The 22398-nt window shown below is 41.5% G+C and overlaps 1 protein-coding gene and 1 non-coding gene across 2 annotated transcripts; one reads left to right on the top strand and one right to left on the bottom strand.

Annotated features, from left to right (window-relative positions):
- Positions 1-857: 857 nt before the first annotated feature.
- Positions 858-7045, bottom strand: KCTD12 (potassium channel tetramerization domain containing 12). The gene has a single exon (XM_032611265.1). It carries the CDS (start codon positions 6827-6829, stop codon positions 5849-5851), a length of 981 nt encoding a protein of 326 aa, XP_032467156.1. The 5' UTR covers positions 6830-7045; the 3' UTR covers positions 858-5848.
- Positions 7046-18379: 11334 nt separating this feature from the next.
- On the top strand, positions 18380-18484 carry LOC116743371. The gene has a single exon (XR_004346757.1). It is a non-coding gene; the product is annotated as a U6 spliceosomal RNA (small nuclear RNA).
- Positions 18485-22398: the final 3914 nt, after the last annotated feature.

Consider the following 22398-nt stretch of genomic DNA (forward strand, 5'->3'; position numbering starts at 1 on the left):
GGCATAAATTCTACTGAATACAAAAAAGAGGGGAATTAGTTATGTATTCATTCATTCATATATTCATTCATTTATATGTAATGTCTCTGTAAATGCACTAGTGATTATCCCTGGGAAAAACTAGGGGTTACTGGAGGGTGGAGATCTACTTTTTACGATACACACTCTTATATTGCTTAAATTTTTCACCATAAACTTTTCAAAAACTAAAACAAAAGCTATCTGGAGGAAGTAAAGGCAAAAGCAAAGAGGAAGGGCAAAGCCTGCCTCACTGCCCACCTGACTCACTGCTTCCTGGGCCACAGTCCAGCAGCCCGGGGCTGGTGTGATGGGCTCCAGCTTCTGTGATTTCTTAACGTCGGAGGCACTATGCTTTCTCTCGAGACGGGGGACATCAGTGACTGAGGATGGTTCAGGAAAGAGCCCCTATATCCGAAATGCAGAGCCTCTCCCCATATTCTTTAGAATTTTATCTTCATGCATTATACTTTTGATTAAGGCCCATCTCACAGCATCTATTTCCTTTTCCCCACAAACTTTAAGAGGTCATCTCTACCTACATCCCCCATGTTCAAAGTAATTCACATGTGTTGCCAAGACTGTGGTCAAAGAAAATGTTTGTGAAGGACTTTTACTCCACATTGAGGACCAAACCACCTTGACAACAGGGGTTTTTGACAATAAACTCTGGGGAAAGGGCCCATTCATTCCTGGCCCTCCTGGCCAATTACCCAGTGAGGAGTCCTTCTGATGCCATTAGCCCTACAACAATTTAGGAAGCATTCCCAGTGTTCAGAGAACCCCTGAAATGAAATTAGACCAGTGTCTGAGCCATACCAAAGAGCCAAGACGAATAATTAAAGGGTGAATGTTTTATTCTTTAGTGTTTAATAGAATACATCACAAGTCACATAATCAATGATTCATTACTTCACACACAGGGAGGAAAGCAATATTGAGGATTTCTGTTATACAACTGGTTGTGAACACAGAGAGAGAACCAAAATCTCTAGAGCATTTAGATGGCTGAAGAAATTCTCGCTTAAAGTTTGGGCATGTCTGAAAAAACTTCCTCAGTTTTTAAAATATAAAAGGATTTTTCTTTTTCTTGGCTTTCTGTTTCATTAGAAAGCCTGATAATTGTATAATGATTTTTTCCCTTTCTCCTTCAATTTTGAGAAAATGGCTCAGTGATATGTATCACTGAGCATATAATATTTTCAACAATTTCATAATCCCAGATAACTCTGAGGGAATCTTACATTGTTTCTCAGGTAAGAGTTTTTCAGATGCCCAGAAAAATTTAAATAATGCGTAATTTGCATCTTCAAAATTAACATCCACAATGGATGTTTTAACCTTTGTCATTAAATGTCACAAATGCTGTTTGAGTGGTCATAAATGAATTGGCATCATTTGTATTCAATATTAATAGCAAAATTCACCAGCCTATAAAGTCAGAAAGACAGTTGTATAATAGTTTACATTACAATTAATGTTCACGTACCTCAAAACACATTTAGAATTAAAAAAAGAAAAAAACCTTGGAAAAAAATCACAAAATGTATAAGGTGACAAGAATTCTTGGTCAACTAGTTCAGCTTCCTACCACACGAGCTTATACTCTAATGTAAATATACTGGTTGAATTTCTTCCATCTTAGTTTCAAGGGCCCCAGTAGAGAATAGAAATCTTCAAACATTAATACTTTTAGATGTTTATCATCCAAAACTGTGACAAAGAAAAGTTAACTTCAACATAGCATGTTTCTGGCTCTAGGAAAGCCTATTTTAGGTACTATAGCCACTGGAAACACAAGACTATTTTATTTATTTCTCAAGAGATAGATTTAGGTCATCTAAGAAAACTAATTCAGCTTTTAAATGAGTTATAATAAGGAAAAACAGAAAAAAATTCCAAAGGATTTACTCTGGTAGGTTTACAATAAAAATATTCAGTTTACAATTTTAGAAATTTAAGTCAACTGAGTAAAGTATTTATGATTTAGATTATAAAAGAAATTCTTAAGGAATTCAATGCCTCCAGTCAATACTGTTCTAAATGCCTGCACTATCATCTATCACTTTTCATGTGGAGTACAAAAATGTTTTTGAACATTAGATTAGAATTTACCATAATTTAAAAAGTAAAAATTTATCAAAGCCTCACCTTACATGGCTTTAATGTAATAATAACATTCCACGGAAAATTCCAATAAAAATTGGAATATGTTATGAGCATGCCAGTTGCCTATTTTGTCTGAGAACTCACAGATTATGCATTTCCCCAGAAAAGCAACAGGCTCCATATATATATGGATCTGGTTTGAAAGAGAAGACAATTTTGTCTAGTATTATAAATTATCACTTTGCTATCAATGCAAAAACCAAATAGAACACAAGAATAAAAATCATACTGAAAGGGAAAATATTTAAGTCCCACACATTCAAGGAATATTTTCCACAACACGTAATTTGAAAAACTAAAATGAACACGGTTCATAGTCTACATGTTTTAAAAAACAGACAATATGTCAAACACTTGGTGCAAAAGCACTGAACATGGTACCTGTTTTTTAACCACCACTGTCAACCATTCTTTTTTAAAAAGGTAAATTTGTTATTAAAATCTAATGTCACTCAGTTGTATTTATGAACCAAATGGTAATTAGAGCCATTACATATGTAAATGCATGCTACACTGAGTCAGAGTAATGCAGTCATAATTTCTGAATAATTTATGACACCCTCCCAGGTTACTGAATGTCTTTGGAGAGCTTACTCAAATGGACGCTCAATATCTCATCCAAGCTCACAGATGACAACCAACACTCCAGCCCACTTTGTAGACCACTAAGGGTCCTTCTGTGGCTCAGAACACACGGTGAATAAGGGACCCAAAAGTGTAGAGGCCAAGTCATCTTATCTCAGTTATAGTATCCACCCAATGTAAAAATGAGTTTCCTACCCAGCCTTTACTTTGGGCTAAGGTAGAATTTGTCATGTATCAACTTCCAACTTTAGAGGGGATAGTCATCATAGAAGAAAGGTTGGTTTACCATCTCTAACCATCCAATTCCCAGTCCTTCAGATAATGAAAGGGGTTAGGGAGTACTGCGGGGCAGCAAGGATGTGTGGAGGAGTGAGACGTGCGTGCACAAAGCTGTGAAACAGTTCAACTCAAAGTCTTACAAGATAAAACGTTTAAGACATGGGTGGCAGAGACAAAACTTGAGCAATTTCCCGTGACTCCTGGAGCTGAGCAGATTTAACAAGGCAAATCAGAAATCTCTGAGTCTTGCCATACGTCAGTGGCTTTGATCTGTCCCAAGATGTTCTCAATTATGTGCTTTTTGTTGTACAATCTAACAGAATACCACATAGGGTGCAGAAATCTCTGTGACACTTACTTTTGGCCAGTGAGTGACATTCCCAAATCATTTCAGGCTTGAAACAGGGGTAAGTTCTGATGTGTTACCTAGCCTGAGAATACACCCAACACATAAGCAAATGTGACTTCCTGAATGTTTCTGCTTCCCTTACAATTACGGTCTTTGTAATTGTAACGTTAACTTTACTTTTCTAAACAGGCACCTCCAACAAAAGACCTCAAATCTTTCTCTTCCCCAATTAAAAAAAAAAAAAAAAAAGAATTGGTGGATTAAAAATACAGGTACCGTGGTTTATGTAGACAGTTAATCGACATATTAGTATACAACTAATATCCAAGCAAAACGTATGGAGCAAACTCAGCTTTAAGTATTTTTTTCCTAACCCAATTTCCCCATAGACAAGGATATAAGAAACTCATTGAAACATGTTGCTTTAGTATATACACCATCTGAAGCAAGTTACTGGGGGTAAAGACAGGAACGCTTATAGCATTAGTAAATTAATTAAAAAACTAAGTGATTCATGTAAAATGTTTATATATGGTATATACAGATTGGATCACGTGAGTCTAAGAATAAAACTGTTCCAATTCTTAACATCTGTTATGGACATATAGTAAGTTACAGTACAAGATTCATTTTTAAAAAGAAGAAAAAATAGCGCTAATTTAAACACTGAAAACGACTCTTACAAAATCTTTTAAAAACCTACTTCAAGAGAATGATGCTGAAACAAATGAAAAAGGACAGGCTTCTCCATCATCACAGAATATCCAAAGGAGCCTCACAGCATGAAAGACAAAGATTCATTTCCCTTCACTTACAGTGTAGATACGATATACAGTGGGGATTTATTCCATGTTAGTGTAAAGGTATAAGGCAACCAGGTCTCCTTCTGTTTCAGTTGCATTTACGTGGAACACAATTTTATTGCTCAGCTCACTTTTAAGTACTTATTTGCCTTCATTTAAAAATATTCCACTTTACAGCTGTCTACAGATGGCAGCCCTTGGCGATTCTATTCTCTGCAGCTCTGTCATTCGAAAAGATTCCATCTTAACTTCAAACAACCTGCATCAAAGTGGCATTTTTCAGGTTTGCCCAGAAGTCAACATTGGCTGGGCTTGCAGACAGTTAGGATTTTTAATAAGAGAACTTAAGTCTAAGTAACCTAAATCAACATATTTTGTTCAAGGAAATAGATTTTAAAATCAGGACTTATAACCAACAAGAAAATAAAGTTCAAAAACTAAAACCCTACTGGGTAACTCTTTGGTTAGGTTATATAAGTATCAGCAAAACAGTTCAATAAACTGCCAGGTGAGAGGAGATCTGTGATTCACCTTTACAAAATGCTTTGCATGTTTTCGTGTGCTATTTTGTTAATGTGCATGTACTCAGACGGACGGTACAAACTTCCAACTTTCAAATAATAAATGAGTATATCCGCTCCTCCCTTCCCACCCCTCCTACCCTCCTTCCTCCCTACCCACCCCACCCCCCAAGGCTTAAGAGCTAAGGTCCTACTGACAGTCACTGCAATAATACAGGTTTTCTTAATACCCACGACGTGCATTACTACCCAGCTCCGTTTACAGTCACAGCCAGGTGACCTCCCGCAATGCTCGGCGACCTGAGCTGTCATTCTCTCTTTCCCCCTCTTGCCAGTAACGGGTGCCATGTCAAGCAGTCGAACCAAGGGCTTCTGGCGGTGAGCCCAGGAGAAAGGGTGCCTCTTCAGGCAGGAGGGGAACTTTCTACAAGTTTAAACCACAGGCGAAGACCTTTAAATCTGCACAGAAACCAAACGCTCCTTCATTATGCCATCACCATATTCTTCTCCTACTTCTACCTGTAACTTTTCAAAACTTTATTCATTTATAGTCCCCGAACGGCCTCCGCGGGATCCTAATTCCAGCTCTGGAGTCTTCCAATCAGCCTTCTAAAACTTCACCTTTAAAGAGGGTCAAAAGACTACGCAATAAATGACCTTTCAAAACTATTCCCACACACTGCTACCGATTCTCTCTCTTAAACCGCGAATGAGTCATCAGGGCTTGAGAAGATTTCAAGGAATCTTCTATACACTGGACAGGGTCCAGTTAGGTTCGGAACAATTCAGTCATTCCCAGGTACTAGGTGACTTTGTAGCCACACTGCCCCACTACATCCAGACTGAAGGACAATCCGGGGGAGGGGTGGTTTGAGGCCGGGGGGCAGAGGAAGCATGGGGTGGAGAGGTACGTCTGGGCGCTCTCTTTTAGTGGGGTCCAGAGAAGACAAAGAAGCCGAGAGGATCTGTGGCTGCAGGTACTAAAGTGAGGGGTCAGTGGGTCTACCGCAGGTGGGGAACAGGGGAATGGGAGAACGTGGGGTGGGAGGGGAAATCTATAGCCCTCTCCCCGGCAAGAAGCAGAGGGAATGGGCGCGCTGGAGTCGCAAGAGGGTGTGGGGAGTTCACTCCCTGCAGAAGACGTACTCGGTGTAGCTGGTCCAGATCTTGTCCTCGTTCTGATCGGTGCTGCTGGCGAAGGCGCAGGTGCCCGTGGAACTGCACGCCACCATGTGGAAGCCCGACTCGGACAGCTTGTCGAAGGCCTGCTCCAGGAAGTTGAACTTGAGGTAATAGCGCGAGGTGTAGCGCTCCGGAGGCCGGTCGGGGTCCCGGCTCTCGTTCAGGGTGTCCCCGAACACCTCCTTGGCCAGCGATGTCTTGCCGCACACGGTGATGCGCGCCACTCGCCGGAACTTGGCGTCTGCCTGCGCGTCCCGCCCGATGGTGTAGGAGCCGCGGTAGCCGATGGTGATGTAGCCCGAACGTCGGCTGCCGTCCAACGACTGGGACGGCGTGAGCAGCGGGCCGGCCGCGCCCCCCGACGGGCTGCGGCTAGCCACCTCCAGGGTGGGCGACGGCGCCCCAGCCGAGGCGCCCTCCTGCTGCTCAGGCTCCGCGTAGCCGAGCGGCAGCAGCTCGTCGCCCAGCGAGCCCTCCTTCTGCACCCCGCGCCGCGAGTGCGGCGGCGGCGGCCCGGGGCCGGGCTGCTGGGGCTCCCCGAGGCGGCGCACGAGCTCCGGCAGCTCGAAGTACTCGGCCTCGCGCTGCAGCCGGCTGCGCTCGGGGAAGTAGTCAGGCAGCACGAGCTGCAAGTCCCGCAGGTAATCCAAGATGTAGCGGAAGAGGAAGCCGTCTCGGTCTAGAAAGAAGCGGCCTTTGCTGTCCCGGGCCAGCTCCTGCGGCTGCTGCTGCGTGAACATGCGCCAGAGCAACGAGTCGGGAACCGACACCACCGTGCAGCGCCGGGTCACATACACCTGGCCCCCCACGTTCAGCTCCACGATGTCGGGAAAGAGCGGCGGCTCAGCCGAGGACGACGAGGAGCCGCTGCCGCCGCCACCACCCCCGTTGGGTAGTCCACGAGTGCTGTCCGCCAGAGCCATGGCCAAGAGGTGGCCGGGCTAGGGCAGTGGCCGAGAGCCGGGCCGCGCGCCGGATCAGCCGCCGCCGCCTTTCTCGGACGCTCGTTCAGCCCTGCGCCCCGGCCCGCCGCTGCTACCGAGAGCCGCGCGGAGCCGAGCGCACGATGCGAGCGCGCCTCTGTGCGCCCCCGCGAGCCCCGCTGCACTCCTCCCGCCTCGCCCGCGCGCTTCAGGGGAGTGCCGGGTGGCGACCAGCGCGCTGCTTAAGTAGAGCCCGGCGCCGCGGCGCGCAGAAGGCGGGGGCGGCTGCGGAGCGGCGGAGCCTCGCTCCCAGGGCGGGAGGGGGTGGTGGGGCGGGGAATCGATTTGCATCTGAAACGCTGACGCCGCGGCCCGCTGCTGGCTCCACCCCGCCTCGCGCGCCGCCGGGACACCCCGACTTCCCTACCGCCTCCTCGCCCGGCGCTCTAGCCCCTTCCCGCTCCTGCCCAACTTTCTTCCTCTTCCAAAGCGGACAGAACCTGGGCTCGGCCGCTTCGGAAGACGAACCTTCTTTGGAGGGGCAGTCACTGCGCCTCCTCTCCTCCTAACTGCAGCCGGAGACTGTGGAAGGAGCACGTGAACTTTCCGGCTCCCCCCACCCGGGGAGTGGAAGGGCCTGGCTGCCCCCGAAGACCAGCCGCTTTAAACACGCGGCTCGTCTCGTTGCTGAAAGTTCTAGAGAGAGCCCAAAAAATCTGGAGAGGCGGTGGGGCCGCCCCGGCCTGGAGGCAGCTAGATTTTGTTCGCGCGTACGAGTAGCCTCGTAAAGACCCTAGAAACAAAAAGCTAACCTCGGTATCCTGCTGTAGAACGCTCTCCCATAGTTTATTTTCTGGGTAAAATGGCAAACTCATTAGTTGGGAGACCTCAAAATAGGAGGAAATGGCAAAAGGGGAACTTGGGTGAGTTCAAGGAGTGACTTCGGGGCGTGTTCCCCTCCCGGTGGCGGACGCGACCTTCCCCCACCCCCGCTTTTTGGCCAAGCTGAAGGGGCATGTACTGTGAGGCCTAAGGGAAAAAGCTACGTGTCCGCGGCCCTATCAGCCCCGGGTGAATCGCGCTGTGGAACTCGGAGGGTTTGAAGATCAAATATAATTTAGAAAACCTACCTTTCAAACCCTGCGTCTTTATCCTCCCAAAGGTCCAGGCGCACCCGCTCTCCCGCGGGCCTGGGTCACTCTGTTCAGCCCTTTCCGAGTACCCTCTAGCCTCAGGGTCTTTGTACACTTGAAGGCCCGCTCTAGATCCCTTCCGGTCCTCTTCCTTCGCACTCGTATTCGCCCTTCACAATGCAGCACCCAGGTCTCCGCCGCCGCGAAAGCTTCCCTGACTTCCCAGGTGGGTGGGGCTTCGGACGGCCCCTTCCACGTGCCCTAACGCCCAACACATTCTGACATTACGCGTCTGTGAGTGATTATCTAATCTCTGACTTTGGTAAATAGCTTCCTGATGGATACGTTGAAGAGAGGGTAGTGAAGAATGTTTAGCAATCATCAAGTCAATGGTTATTTGTTGTGCACCAGCTATTCATTCGGCCGCGCCGGGTAGAAGAACAATGTAAGACGGAATAGGCTCCACAGAGCTTTCCGTGTAGCCCGGTAGGCAAGGGTCAGAAGTCTGAGCAGTTATCAGATCGGTTTGAAGTACAGACTGTCAATCAGTATAAATCAGGCGAGATCTTTGTTCTTGATAATAATGTTTCACCTTTTGTGTAACTACCCCATGAGCTTTACAGTCTCCTCGTGGATGTGTGTCATTGGTACTTTGAAATGTTTATGTCTGCTGAACAGTCATCCATGTCAGTGTACTGAAATAAGATCTAGTAAGACCAGCTCACTTAACTGCAAGTACAGACTGTGATACTGAATATATTTGACCACTCTTTTTTTGTTTGTTCTTTGGTATAAACAATAGCTGACACAAAAGTTCCAAGTTCCAAAGCTGAATTTCTAGGCGGCTGGGCTACTACTTGTAATATCGGTGTCAAAGCCCTAAAGAAACCAGTCTCTTTTTCTGTAAATCCAAGAAAAGCCTTTTTCATACCAATTCCATACATATTTTTGTATCATTACTTTGTTCATCATATCAGCAAATCCTGTCAGTTCTGCCTTCAGAATTCTTCCAGGCTATTAACATGTTTCACCACCTCCCTGCCATCACCCGGGACCAAGCCACCCATCACCTCTTGCATTGGCCTCCTAACTGCTTCCACCTTTGCCTCCTAGTCTTTTATCACCAGAACGAAAAGAGAGATCCTATTATAACCTAAGTCAGATCATGTCACTGTGACCAAAGCCCCTCACTGGCTTCCCATCTCACCAAAAGTAAAAACCAAAGTACTTTCATTGCTTACAATACTCTACAAGATTGGAGCTGTCCCACCGGAACCTCTCAGACCCGTCCCCTGCCACTCTCCCAGGAGCTCCATGCTTTAACCACATTACCCCCACTCCCTACTGTTTGCTCAGGGCCTTTGCACTCCCTGCTCCCTGTGCTGAAAGACTCACTTCCCCTCCCCCTCTTATCTTCCTCATCTTGTTCAGGTGTCTCCCTTCTCACCTTCTTCAGGCCTCTGCAGCAAAACCTTCCCTTGATCACCCTATTTAATATAGCACAGCTCCGCCCAAGCAGCATCCATTTCCCTGCTTTAATTGTTTACTGTTTGTTTCCCTGCATTAGAATATAAAGTCCAAGAGAGCATAGATTTGGGTTTGCTTGATTCATCACCACATCCCCAGTGCCTAGAACAGAACTGTCATATAATAGACATTGGATAAATATCTGTTTCCCACTTGTTTATTCCACCAATATTTATTAAAGGTCTACTACTATATGTTCTAGGCAACATGTTAAAAAAAAATAATCTCTGCTTTCTTGGAGCTTCCAGGCTTGTGAGGGAGACAGATAATAAATATATAGATGAGTAAATCTACTTCAGGTAGAGATAAATGCCATGAAGAAAATAAAATTATGAAATGAGACAGAGGGACTGAGTACAGGGATACTAGTTTATATAGACTGGCTGGGAGCCTCTCCACGAAAGTGGCATTTGAGCTGAATAATAAGCAAGAAAGCCATGAGACGTTCTGGAGGAAGAACATTCCAGGCAGAGGGCAAAGCAAGTGAAAGGAGTCTGGGTTAGGAATGATTTTGGTACATCTCACAGTAGAAGTTTGTCTATTGTATCATCTGCTTGTATCTCCAGAGTGCCCTTGAAGAGATCAGCACAAGCTCAAATGTGAGCCATACTGCAGGCCTAGACACTACCTTCATTCTCCATCACTTAACATATTCACCCTCCATAGGCTGGTCTACTGCAGGAAGCCATCAGGATTTCCTTACAGAAGTCTCAGTTGTGCGTGAGAGGAATAATAATGAATGAAACAGGTGATGTAAGACTGAAGGAATAATTTTCTGCTTAATTTTGTATGTTCTATTTCCTGCCTACTGGATAGTGTCATGAAATTCAAGAGGAAATAAAATAGGGAACTTTAATGCTGGGACTTAAAGGCCTGAGTGTTTATAGAGGAAGGGAGGGGCCATAACTCTCTAGCTTCTTCAATAGGTTAAATATGCTTCATTGTCAGAGGATAAGGGAGGATTTGGGAAGCCACTAGCTCTGTGTCTCATCTCAATCCAGCTTCTAGTGATGGATACGTTGATGGTCATTGTTTCTTTTCAAGTGACTGTGTATGTACTTTCCTACATAACAGACAGCTGTCCTTTTATCCTAAAGCGTAGGGTATTGGAAACATCTCTGGACCTACATTCTCATCTGATTTGTGTCTCTTCCCCCACCTATTGCCTTCCAATCAGCTTCCCACCCTACCTCCACTGCACGTAGTAAGTATTCTGAACACCAAAGATTTAAGAAAGAAATGAGGAAGATTACGAGAAATATAAAGTTAAAAGGGGGGGAAGAACTGGGGTGAAATGAAGTGAGTGCCTCTGAGGATTGAATAAATTTAATATATGTGAAAACGGTCTGTAAGCTGTAAAACACCATTCAAGTGTCAGAATCAGTATTTTCTACTGTCTATCATGCTTGACAAGTCTCCTCAGTAAATACTGAATGAATAAATGAATGGCAGAAACATTAAAATGAATGCTGTGAGGAAAGGGGAGAAGAGACAGAATCAGAAATTGTCCCAAACAAGTGTTTAGCTCATTCATCATCCTCGCAATATGTGTGCATCTTATCTGTATGCAGGCTTTAAAAATCATTGACTTTTTGCATTCAGGGGGAGAAAAGAATTAGATACAGAGAGATTAAATAACATTAAGCTTAAATGAACCAGGGGATAAAATGATCTTAATGAAGATCTGGTAAAAGATATGCCAATAACTAATCTTTAAAAAAGAGTGAAAATGTTATGTGAGGGACATTGCCAAAATACTAGGTCTAGAAAGTAAATTCCAACATCACTATTATATGATTTTTATACCTAAGAGAACCAGAGAAACAAAAATTAATAATGTTGGAAATTTTTATTTCCATATCCTTATAAACAGTATCTGAAGCTTTTCCAGGAAACAGGTAATAATATGATAGCAAGCGTTTATATAGCACTTACTATGTGCCAGCCCAGTTAATAGAACTATACGAGTATTAGCACGTTTAATCTTCACGATAACTCCATGGGGTTGGTACTGTTATTACCTGATTTTTAGAAGAGCAAATGAGTGGTGGAGCTGGGATTTGAACCCAGGCGGTCTAACTTTAAAATTTGTGCTTTTAAATACTGTGTGTGTGTGTGTGTAACTATGTATATAAAAACACTTCTATGAATGCTTTATATGTAGGAAAGAAATAGGTTCTATGATTTCCCCCACTTTACAGATGATGAGCCCAAGGCAAAGAGAGGTTAGGTAATGGGACCAAGATAATGCAGCCATTTAGCCCTGCTAAGCACAAGAATGGTGTTCTAACGTCCATGGACTTATGATCTACAGGATTGGCAACCAGAAACTCAAAGTAGCTACTGTGAAAGAATTAGGATTAGGAAGGAGTTAAATCCTTGGCTCTCATTTCTCCTTCTATCGATGGCACAATCCTGCCTCCTTAGAATCTCCAAGGACATACTAAGCCCACAGACAGAATGGACACATTGTTGTCCTACTCTTCACCCGAGTCCTACACACAATAAATATATGATTTTACTTCTGGCTCTCTAAAATACCATGATGGTTTACAAAGCACCAGGTTTGTGGTATGTTTACTCAGTTTTATTCTGATCTCATTTACTGTGGACTAGGATAAAGTGAGTTATCCTAGTCCATGGAAACTGTTGAGACCTAGGTTCTAGTATTCAAAAGCAAGTAGTATCTACTGGTCTTCTGGAGCTTGTAAAATTGAACAAATGTATTCTACTCTGGCCTTAGATGTCACACTGAGCACAAAAATAACTGGCCCTCATGCACATGGGTGATTCTGGAATTTCTGACAGAGGCTAATTATTAACATCACTGATGTTTCATGTGAATCTGAGGGTTTTGGTTTCAAATTGTGATATTAAACCTAGAGGTTAATTATAAATGAGTTATCACATTGTATTCTAGTGCTTCACTGTTTCGAGGGCTTTCACATTGTCAGGTTCACTTGATGATCACAACTTTGGAGGATGTTATTCAACAGTGTCACAAATGAAGAAAGAATCTCAGAAAGGTTAGTGACTGACATTGCCTCTCAGGTAGCACCAGAATGCAAATGGTGCCTTTCAGGTAGCTGGGATGCAGTGCTGGGATGCAAATGGATGCTTCCTGACTCCTCATTCAGTGCTCTTCAAACTCCTTAGCAGCCCTATCAAATCTGCTCCATTAATGCCCCCAATGAGGGCTGGCACTCAGAATAATCACCTTGGGGACTCTAGGCTTATTTGAGAGATGTCAGAATCACCCACCACTTTTGGCATATCTGTTCAGGAATTTTCTTCAGGGCTAGTTTACACAAGAATATTATTTCATTAATTTACACCTATGCCAAATTTTGGGTTGATCGCTTTTTACAAGGCTGTAATACAGGGCACTGCAGGACACACCCACATGCCTGAGAATAATTAGGACAAAGCCAGTTTTCATGAGTGTGAAACTAAAGTAATGATTGTCAGACAATCAGTAAAGACTAGACTATCACCTTTTGACATTGGGTTTTATTTAAAGATCTCATCCCTGGAATTCCCTAATCAGCTGAATGGCATTGAGTTTAGGTTACTCAGAAAGAAGAAAGGCTGATTCAACTTCAAAGATTTTAATATGTGGTTCCAGAAAGTCTGCATATTTCACTGTGTGTACATATGTAACTATGTATATAAACATTTTCACATAATGGGCAACTACTTATGTAATTGTAAGATCATTTGTTTGATATAATTAAGGGGGGGGAAAACACCAGTTTGCTTTCCAGAAATATGCATAATATTTCACAGTAGGGAAATGGCCTCAAACTGTGCTAAACTTTAAATTTATATTACGTAATAGGATTTGTTTTTAGAAAATAGGTTTCTTTTCTTACAGTAAAGTATAGATGAGTAAATCATACACATTGGAGTTGGATGAACCTACGTTCTTCTTCTGGCCTTGTTACTTAAAATCTGAGATACTGGGTGAAGTTATTTAAATATTCTGAACTTTAGATCTTTATCTTATAATGGAGCAAAAACACCTGTTTCACCAGACTCCTGTGAAGTTAAATGAGATGATATAAAGCATTTCATTTCACACTGTCCAGCACATAACGGACACATCATAAACATAAGTTTCTGCCTCTACCCTCCCACTCCCCCATTTCCATTGACTTCTGTAACCCAAACAGTTTCTTGTTGAGTGTGCTTTCCTTGCTCTCCTCCAAGCTTTATTTCTTTTTCTTGGATGACATCTCTTCAGTAGTATCTTTAGTGGACCAGGGTCAATAGCATTTCATCTGCAGTTCCTCACTCTTCCCAGGAGTCAGTCATTTCTCACAAATTTGCTCTTTGGTTGGAAGATGTAATCAAAATCTAGATAGCTTGGGACTCTCCATTTCAGAGCTTATTTCTCATCCTAGTCTTTGCATCTCAAGTGACAGTTACTAACATAGCTTAGTTTTATCTCTAACTAAAAACTCAGCCTGCCATTGGCAACACCTGGGAGAGAAAGTCTAGGTAGAAATGGGCAGAGGTCCTTGTAAGGAGGGGCCTAAGAAACTCCAGATGTCCTCAGAATCCTAAGAGAGTGACTTCCTTCAGGAACTGATGAAGATCCAAGACTAAAGAGGGCAGAGCAGCAAGAATGCCATCCCCAAGGGCAACTGTGGTGGTTCCCCATATCTCCCAGGCTGTGAGGAGGCACAGGAGGAAGACACAAATGCAGACTGCATCACTGTGGCAGATATTACTGGAAGAAATATCAACAGTGCAGGGGACGTTTAGTTCCTCCTTATGTTGTATTCAACATCCCTTCAAGTATTTATGAAGTGGCTGCTATGTGCCTGATCTTCCTGGAAGTCATGGATGGTCCATGATTTATGAGAAAGTATGAAATATCAAAGTGAGTGGCCAGTAATGGCAGGAGCCATCAGGAGTTCCACATGTCACATATGCAGATCATAGGGAGGGAAGTTACCTTCCTTGTCACTCAGTATTCTCTAAAGAAGCAGAACCGGGCTTCCCTGGTGGTGCAGTGGTTGGGAGTCCGCCTGCCGATGCAGGGGACGCGGGTTCGTGCCCCAGTCCGGGAGGATCCCACATGCCGCAGAGCGGCTGGGCCTGTGAGCCATGGCCGCTGAGCCTGTGCATCCGGAGCCTGTGCTCCACAATGGGAGAGGCCACAACAATGAGAGGCCCGCGTACCGCAAAAAAAAAAAATAATAATAATAATAAAAAAAGAAACAGAACAAATAGGATAGATGTCTGTATATATAGTTGTATCTATATCTATGAAATGATAGATATACAGAGAGAGAGGTTGATTGATTTTAAAGAATTGTCTCACATAATTGTGGAGGCTGGTAAGTCTGATGTCTGTAGGGCAAACCAGTTGGCTGCAAATTCAGGCAAGAGTTGAAGTTGCAGTCTTAAGTCTAAAATCTGTAGGGCAGGCAGGGAAGATGGAAACTCAGGCAGGATCTCTACGCTACGTTGACGTGGAATTCCTTCTTCTCTGAGAAACATCAGTTTTTTGTTCTTATGGCCTTCAGTTGACTGGATGAGGCCCACCTGCATTATCAAGGATAATCCACTTAAAGCTAACTAATTTGTAAGTGTTAATCGTGTCTTCAAAATACCATTGCAGCAACATCTAGACTAGTGTTTGACCAGACAGCTGGGCACCATAATCTAGCTAAGCTGACACATAACATTAACCATCATAATTTCCAAGCAGTGTTTTATTGGAAGTGAAACTGAGCTTCTTTTGAGGAAAGATGCCTGTTCATCAGCAAGAAGCCACAGCTTCATAAGCTATAAAAAACTGATACTATACTCATGTTTAGTGTAAGAGCATCTGTGGTTTAGTCTTCTTAGTCCCCCTGTACTTAGGATTAAGTTTCAGACAGACTTGTGGAGTCCAAGCTGTTTTTAACAGAGGAACTATAGTAGTTCCACTCTCAGCTTTATTAGTTTGGGAGTGGAGGAGACCCTCTACTGTATTTATAGTACCATGAGTAGAGATAAACTAGGTTTTTTGGATACACTGCATAAGGTACATAAATGCTCAATCATTGATGAAGATATTCTCTATTATTTATTAATCTATTATGTATCATTTATTATGCCTCTATTCAAAAAGCATGAAGCGATCACAGAGGAAGGAAGCATTTTGTAACTAAACTGACAATGCCCAAATTCCCTCCGAAAATCACTTTTCCCACCCCCTACAGATCTTTCTATGTCTTCCATCTATATGAACAGCATGTCAAAGGGTTGACCTTTCCTACTCATGAATGAGACAATCAAATGTTCTGCTTTCCAAGAAGAGAGAAAAGATGGTTCCCAGAAAATAAAGACAAGAAAACTTAACATTCCTCCCCATAAAAATTCCATAATGGATGATTAAATAGACTGTTTTTGACCTTTTGAGAGAGAGGGGGGGAGAGAGAGAGGGAGAGAAAGAGAGAGCGAGCGAGAATTGCCTTCTGGAGACAATATGAGCTCACCCTGAGTAAGTCAGGTCAAACAAAATACTTTCCCTTCTCGGACAGCATTATTAATCTCATGAACTGTAGTAATACTGTGGACACAGTATATTATATTTTTGCAAGGATTTCCCAGCTCACTCATGATATCTTTTTGGACAATGAGAAATGTAAGCTAGATAATAGTTTCAATTAGATGGACACATTGTTGATAAGACAGGTCTATTCAAAGATTGTTGATGAATGGAACAATGGCAAACTGAAGAGAAAAGCTAGAAATAAGATTTTGTTTTAGCACTTTTCTACTGAACTTTTAATTTATCAACAACTAAGTTAATCAAAACTAAATGAATCGGGCTTCCCTGGTGGCGCAGTGGTTGAGAGTCTGCCTGCCGATGCAGGGGACGCGGGTTCGTGCCCCGGTCCGGGAAGATCCCACATGCCGCGGACCGGCTGGGCCCGTGGGCCATGGCCGCTGAGCCTGTGCGTCTGGAGCCTGTGCTCCGCAATGGGAGAGGTCACAACAGTGAGAGGCCCGCGTACCTCAAAACACAAACAAACAAACAAAAACTAAATGAATCAAAATAAAAAGTTAAGTGCGTATGTGGGAATCATGCTAAAAAGTATTTATAGATGACATGGATCTTGGTGGGCTAACCAATCCAACAAATAGGGAACTGACATTCAAAATCATTCACATGGGTTTCAGTAACAAAGAGAAACAAACAAGAGAGGATATAATAAGGATAAATGTAAAGTTATGCAGCTGATTAAGATATAGCTTAGCAGAACTTCATGTGAAAAATTATCTGGGACTCTGCATCAGCTGCAAGTTCAAGAAGCCAATAAGATGGCATGGCTGTAACACACACATGCACACACACCCAAATACAATAGCTTTTAAAAGTTGGAAAGGACCTTAGAAATTATTCAAGTCAAATCTCCCATGTTTCAGAGAAAAGCTGAGCATGCAATAATAAAAACACATTTACTGATAGTAAAACCACATCTGGTATTTATGTATGTTTTATTGTAGACATCGTACTCTTTAAAGTTACTTTATTGTGTTCTTGATTTGCATGTCTCTAATGATTAGTGATGTTGAGCACCTTTTCATATATTTCTTGTCCATCTGGATGTCTTCTTTGTAGAAATATCTATTCAATTCCTTTGCCCATTTTTTAGTTGGGTTACTTGTTTTTCTGCTCTTGAGGTAAAGGAGTTCCTCATATATTTTGGATATTAACCTCTTATCAGATATATGGTTTGCAAATATGTTCTCCATTTCTGTTGGTTGCCTTTTCATTTTGTTGACTCTTTCCTTTGCTGTGCAATAGTTTTTTACTTTGATGTAGTCCCATTTGTCTATTTTTGCTTTTATTGCCTAAATAAATTGCCTAAATCTATTCATCGACAGATAAATAGATTAAGAAAAGGTGGTATATATACATACAATGGAATATTATTCGGCCTTAAAAAAAGAAGGAAATCATGCCATTTGGGGGACAACATGGATGAGTCTGGAGGACACTAGGCTAAGCGAAATAAGCCAGACACAGAAGGACAAATACTACAGAATATCACTTATATAAGGAATCTAAAATAGTCAAACTCAAGGAAGCAGAGAGCAGAATATGGTCGCCAGGGGCTGGGAGAAGAGAGGAACAGGGAGGTATTAGTCAAATGACACAATATTTCAGTTGACAGAATGATGAAATGATGAATATGTCCCAGAGAACTACAGCACGTCATAGTGCCTATAGTTCACAACACTGTACTGTATACTTAAAATTTTGCTACAACGGTAGTTCTTATGTTAAGTGTTCTTATCACAAATGATAATAACAATAAGTAAAGAAAAAGAGTTACTTTAATAGCCATGAATGTATTTTCATAGAGTGTAAGCAAGGTTGTGAGGAACCTGAAAACCACCATATAACAAATATAAAATGTCAAGAGTTTTTTTTTGTGGTTTTTTTTAGCCTAGAATATAGTAGAATACCATAGAAGGGAGTACTATTAGAGGCAGCATGGCAGCTGTATTCTTTACAAAGTGAAAGGGCGAAACTAGAGCCTACAGATAGAAGTTCTTAAAAGGAAAAGTTCAGGTTTAGCTTAAGGAAAGCTTTTTGAACAACTAGTGCCACCCATTGATGGGAAAGGCCACTTCAACAAGAGCTGGTTTCCCATTCCTACCATAGATCTAAGCTATAGACCCACCAAAGACAGGCAACAGAGAAGGGATTCATGATTTGAGTTAAGAAGCTGTACTAAGTGATCTCTATTCCTTTCTATTTCTAAGATTCTACAATTTCAGAGCACAACAGGTGCTGTTTCTAACTTTGTCTCCCATTTTCAGGGACCTATACTTTCTATTCAATTTTTCTTTACACTTAAAATTTTCTAAGAAATAAATTCTAGGGCTCACTTCGGCAGCACATATACTAAAAATTAGAATACAGAGAAGATTAGCATGGCCCCTGAACAAAGATGACACGCAAATTCGTGAAGCATTCCATGTCTGAGGGGGATTAGCAGATACAGATTACTACATATAAAACAGATAAACAACAAGGTCCTGTTGTATAACACAGGGAACTATATTCAATATCCTGTAATGAACCATAATGGAAAAGAATATATGTGTGTGTGTGTATCTGAATCACTTTGCTGTCCACCAGAAACTAACACAACATTGTAAATCAACTACACTTCAATTTAAAAAAACGCATTCCCTTTACCCCAGCAATTTCACTTCTAGAAACCCAGCTTGAAGAAATATTGGCCCATGTGCAAAAGATATACATACAATGATAGTTGTTGTAGCTTGGCTTGTAATAGCAAAACCACAAGGAGTTGGGGAATTCATAAATGTACATCAATAGGAGAACGGCTAAATAAATTATGGAACAACAGAAAAAAAAGAAATAAAGTCTATTAATTTTTTTAGATGAAGCAGTCAAAAGTTCATCAGCCCTCTGATTATTTACCCTTGGTCTATGCCCCAAAAGGGTCTACCACCCTGCATTCATAATTGTTTACAAATATCTCATCCATAGAGATACTAAAAATAGAAACAGCTTTCATTTATCTCAGGAATAGTTCCAATGAGTGACACTGTCATGATCTGGAATTTTAACTTAACCTTACCCAATTTAATACAAAACCAGGTGTCCTTAATATATATCCCAAGGACAGTGGGATAGTTTTTCCACGGTTAAGAATTTTATACATATTTGGATTATCTGATCCCTTTTCCTGAAACAGTCTTCATCACCCTTCTGACTCTTCTAGCCATCTAACTAGAAGTTACACTGACCCATCCTATGCCACCTAAGTATTCAGGGATGCTGTTTGGGGCAGTGGAAGTAGCTGTTGAGTGCCTATCACACATAAAGCACTGTGTTGAGTTCTGGGTCTACAGCTCTGTCTAAGGCAGGCAGAATTCCTATCCTCAACAGAGAATTCAGACAGAGAACAAACTAATTTTACAATAAATAAAAAACTCAATGTTTATTACATTCATAACGTGCACTCAATAAATATTGGTTGAATGAATGAATGAACTCAACTGATGAAGAAAATAACTTGGACTTAATTAAAATTTTCCTTTATACCACCTAGAGTTTACTAAGAAAAAAAGAAATCAAATAATGTATGCATATTCAACCTCCTTAAAACTGAACATCTTTTAAAAACATTGGAATAACCACTTACTTGATAAGTTTCAAATAAGCTGTATTTTTTATTTAATATTTTTCCTGAGTTATACAGCAATTTTAACCAACCAAATGATTATCCCTGAATGCTTTGTCAGAGCACTTTAGGAAAGCTAAATATATACTAATATGTGTTAGGTATTTAAATATTCTGATCAAACCTTCAGATACTCAATCCGAGAAGTAGTGAGTAACTCTTTTTTTTTTTTTTCTGCCCTACCAGCAGGTTAAGGCAATAACAATGCACCCTGTACAGCACCATCAAAAGGCATATGTTTTCTTCCTCCAGCTACTCAGGTGAAGCTAAGAGTTGGATTTACCCAGGGAGAGAGTTGAAGGTGTAGTCAAGGGAGTGATTAAAATGATGGAATGAATCCAACCTGTGCAAGGAGGAAAATGAGGTCACGATAGGGCCTGCTAAAAATAGCACTAAAAGACATGGGATTACTCTTCAATATTCTTTTCTCCTCAAAAGAGGAGTTCAGGGAGCCACCAGAGCATATAATGGGGTTTCCAACCAAGAGGGGATAAAGGGAAGATGGTTCCCCACCTCTCGCCTTTGCAGTCTCTCATTATCTCTTTAGCCTCCTTTTTACACATCACGTGTCTGAAGCCCGCAGCTCGAGTCCGTGAGAGCAGAGCCTTTCCAGCTTCTTCTGGATTCATCAATATTTCCTTCACTTAAATTCTCTTTCGACCTTCAAATTTAACCTTTGTTGGTGACTTGCACTCCACTTTTCTGTTTACAAATCTGACTCCTTCTCCTCCTTACCAGCCCCACTTCACCCTAATCTTTAAGCCTCCACAAAATAGAGGCCATTTTACTTCATTTTTGTACCTGAAATATATGAGCTCGCCCACTAAAAGTTTGTTCAATGAATAAATGAATGAATGAGACAGTGAATGAACAACTAAACGGGATGGGTGAATCGGAGGGAAGAAGAGAATAAATATGTTCCAAGCATCGAATTGGCCGGGTTGGCTCGTTCTAATTTTTAGATCACAGTGTATTTAGCTTCTAATTATTTCCTGCCTCGTACTTTTTTATCCATTGGGGAGAGAAATTTTTAAAATTTCAATATTTAGAATTGGTGTATTTAAAATCAGATGCCTTGATAAAATGTATGACCCTTTTCTCGAAAGGGCCTAGTAGACATAAATATGAGGGTGGTTTATGTCCTCTTTATCTTCAAAAATGTTCACTGTGCATTCACAGGCAGAGGGTGGGAGAGATGCTTCCAAGAAAGTTAAACAAAAAGTTATCTTCTAGCTCAAAATATTTAGCAGGACACTATAAACAGATGCTATACATTTCCCTCTTTCATGGATGTACAGTATATCAATAATAATACCTTTGGTTGATTAATAATACATAATTCATAGCTCAGAGTTTTCTATTTTTTATCATCTCACATGTAAAATTGTTTAGATACTACAATATATCACCTTTTCAGGGAGAAGTCATGGGTAAGTCAACTATCTTTTTAAACCCTGTAGCTTCCTTCCATTAAGAAGAATTAACAGCAACTAGAGGTATTGATCGTCTTTAGTTTTCTGACACCTGGTGTGGGATGATACTACAGAAAGCAGAAATAAACTTCACTGTCTACGGTGCTGAGTGCTCAAATGGTTATGACGATAAGTAAGTATTCGAGGTAAAGCTGTATCTTGGGTTCAAACAGTAGCCAGGAGATAGAGAAGTTTGTTGCTTTTGCATGCACAACATTCTTTTGAGACTAGATTCATATGTGATGGAGGAAGAGTAGCACCTAGTGGTAAAAAGTATCAGCTGCACCCACCAGGGAGCTGACTGCAAGTCTTCCAGGAAGTATTTCAGCCACATTTAAAAAAAACACATTTCAGGCAACTTAAATGCTGGTATCTTTAATTCCCAAGATGGTGTTTGTCATGTATGTCAGTTACAGATTTGAGTCAACTTAATGTGTTTGAATATTTTCAAATAAACTGTATAGATGATCAATATATCCAAGAATTTAGAAAAAGACCCTAAACTTTTCACAGATACCCAAAGCATATATAGTAAAATGTACAGGTTAAAATAGTATATTTCTTAGATGATCTGAAAGTTTATTTAATTATTACTTATGTAAGTCTACTAACATATTTGAGCGAAAGAGTGCTGCTTCCTTAAGCAAGAAGTTGTATTTCAGTGCGATTATTTCGAGAACTTGGAGGTACCTGTAAATAGCTACTCTGAAATTCTCTTTTCTTCCAGGGATGGATATTGTAAACATAATACAGTATTTCACACACTTTGGACACACAATAAATTAATAATTGAACACTTAAAAACTTATATAGTGGAAACTAGTTTTAATTATATAGCTTATAGTTTGGTTGACGATGATAGTGGTAAGGAGAAATAACTGGAAAAACTATGAATAAGCATTTGTGCATACTTCAATTCCTAAATTAAATGGAAACTCAACTAAAATTTTATCCCCTTGGTGGGAGTGTAATCATATGAATGTGTCATCTGTCCTTGAGACCCTGACATAAAAACAAAGAATTGTGAAATTCAAATCACACCTATTTTTTTTTTAAGATGCTCACTCTGTATCTTTTCTTTTTTAAATTAATTAATTAATTTTTATTTTTGGCCGTGTTGGGTCTTCCTTGCTCCCACGGACTTTCTCTAGCTGTGGCGAAGAGGGGCTACTCTTTGCTGCAGTGTGTGGGCGTCTCATTGCGGTGGCTTC

This window comes from Phocoena sinus, chromosome 18 (genome assembly GCF_008692025.1).
Source record: "Phocoena sinus isolate mPhoSin1 chromosome 18, mPhoSin1.pri, whole genome shotgun sequence".
In the NCBI taxonomy this organism is placed as follows: domain Eukaryota; kingdom Metazoa; phylum Chordata; class Mammalia; order Artiodactyla; family Phocoenidae; genus Phocoena; species Phocoena sinus.

Excerpts from the sequence above, each read along its gene's own strand:
- KCTD12 (XM_032611265.1), bottom strand. The coding sequence starts at position 6,829 with ATGGCTCTGGCGGACAGCACTCGTGGACTACCCAACGGGGGTGGTGGC.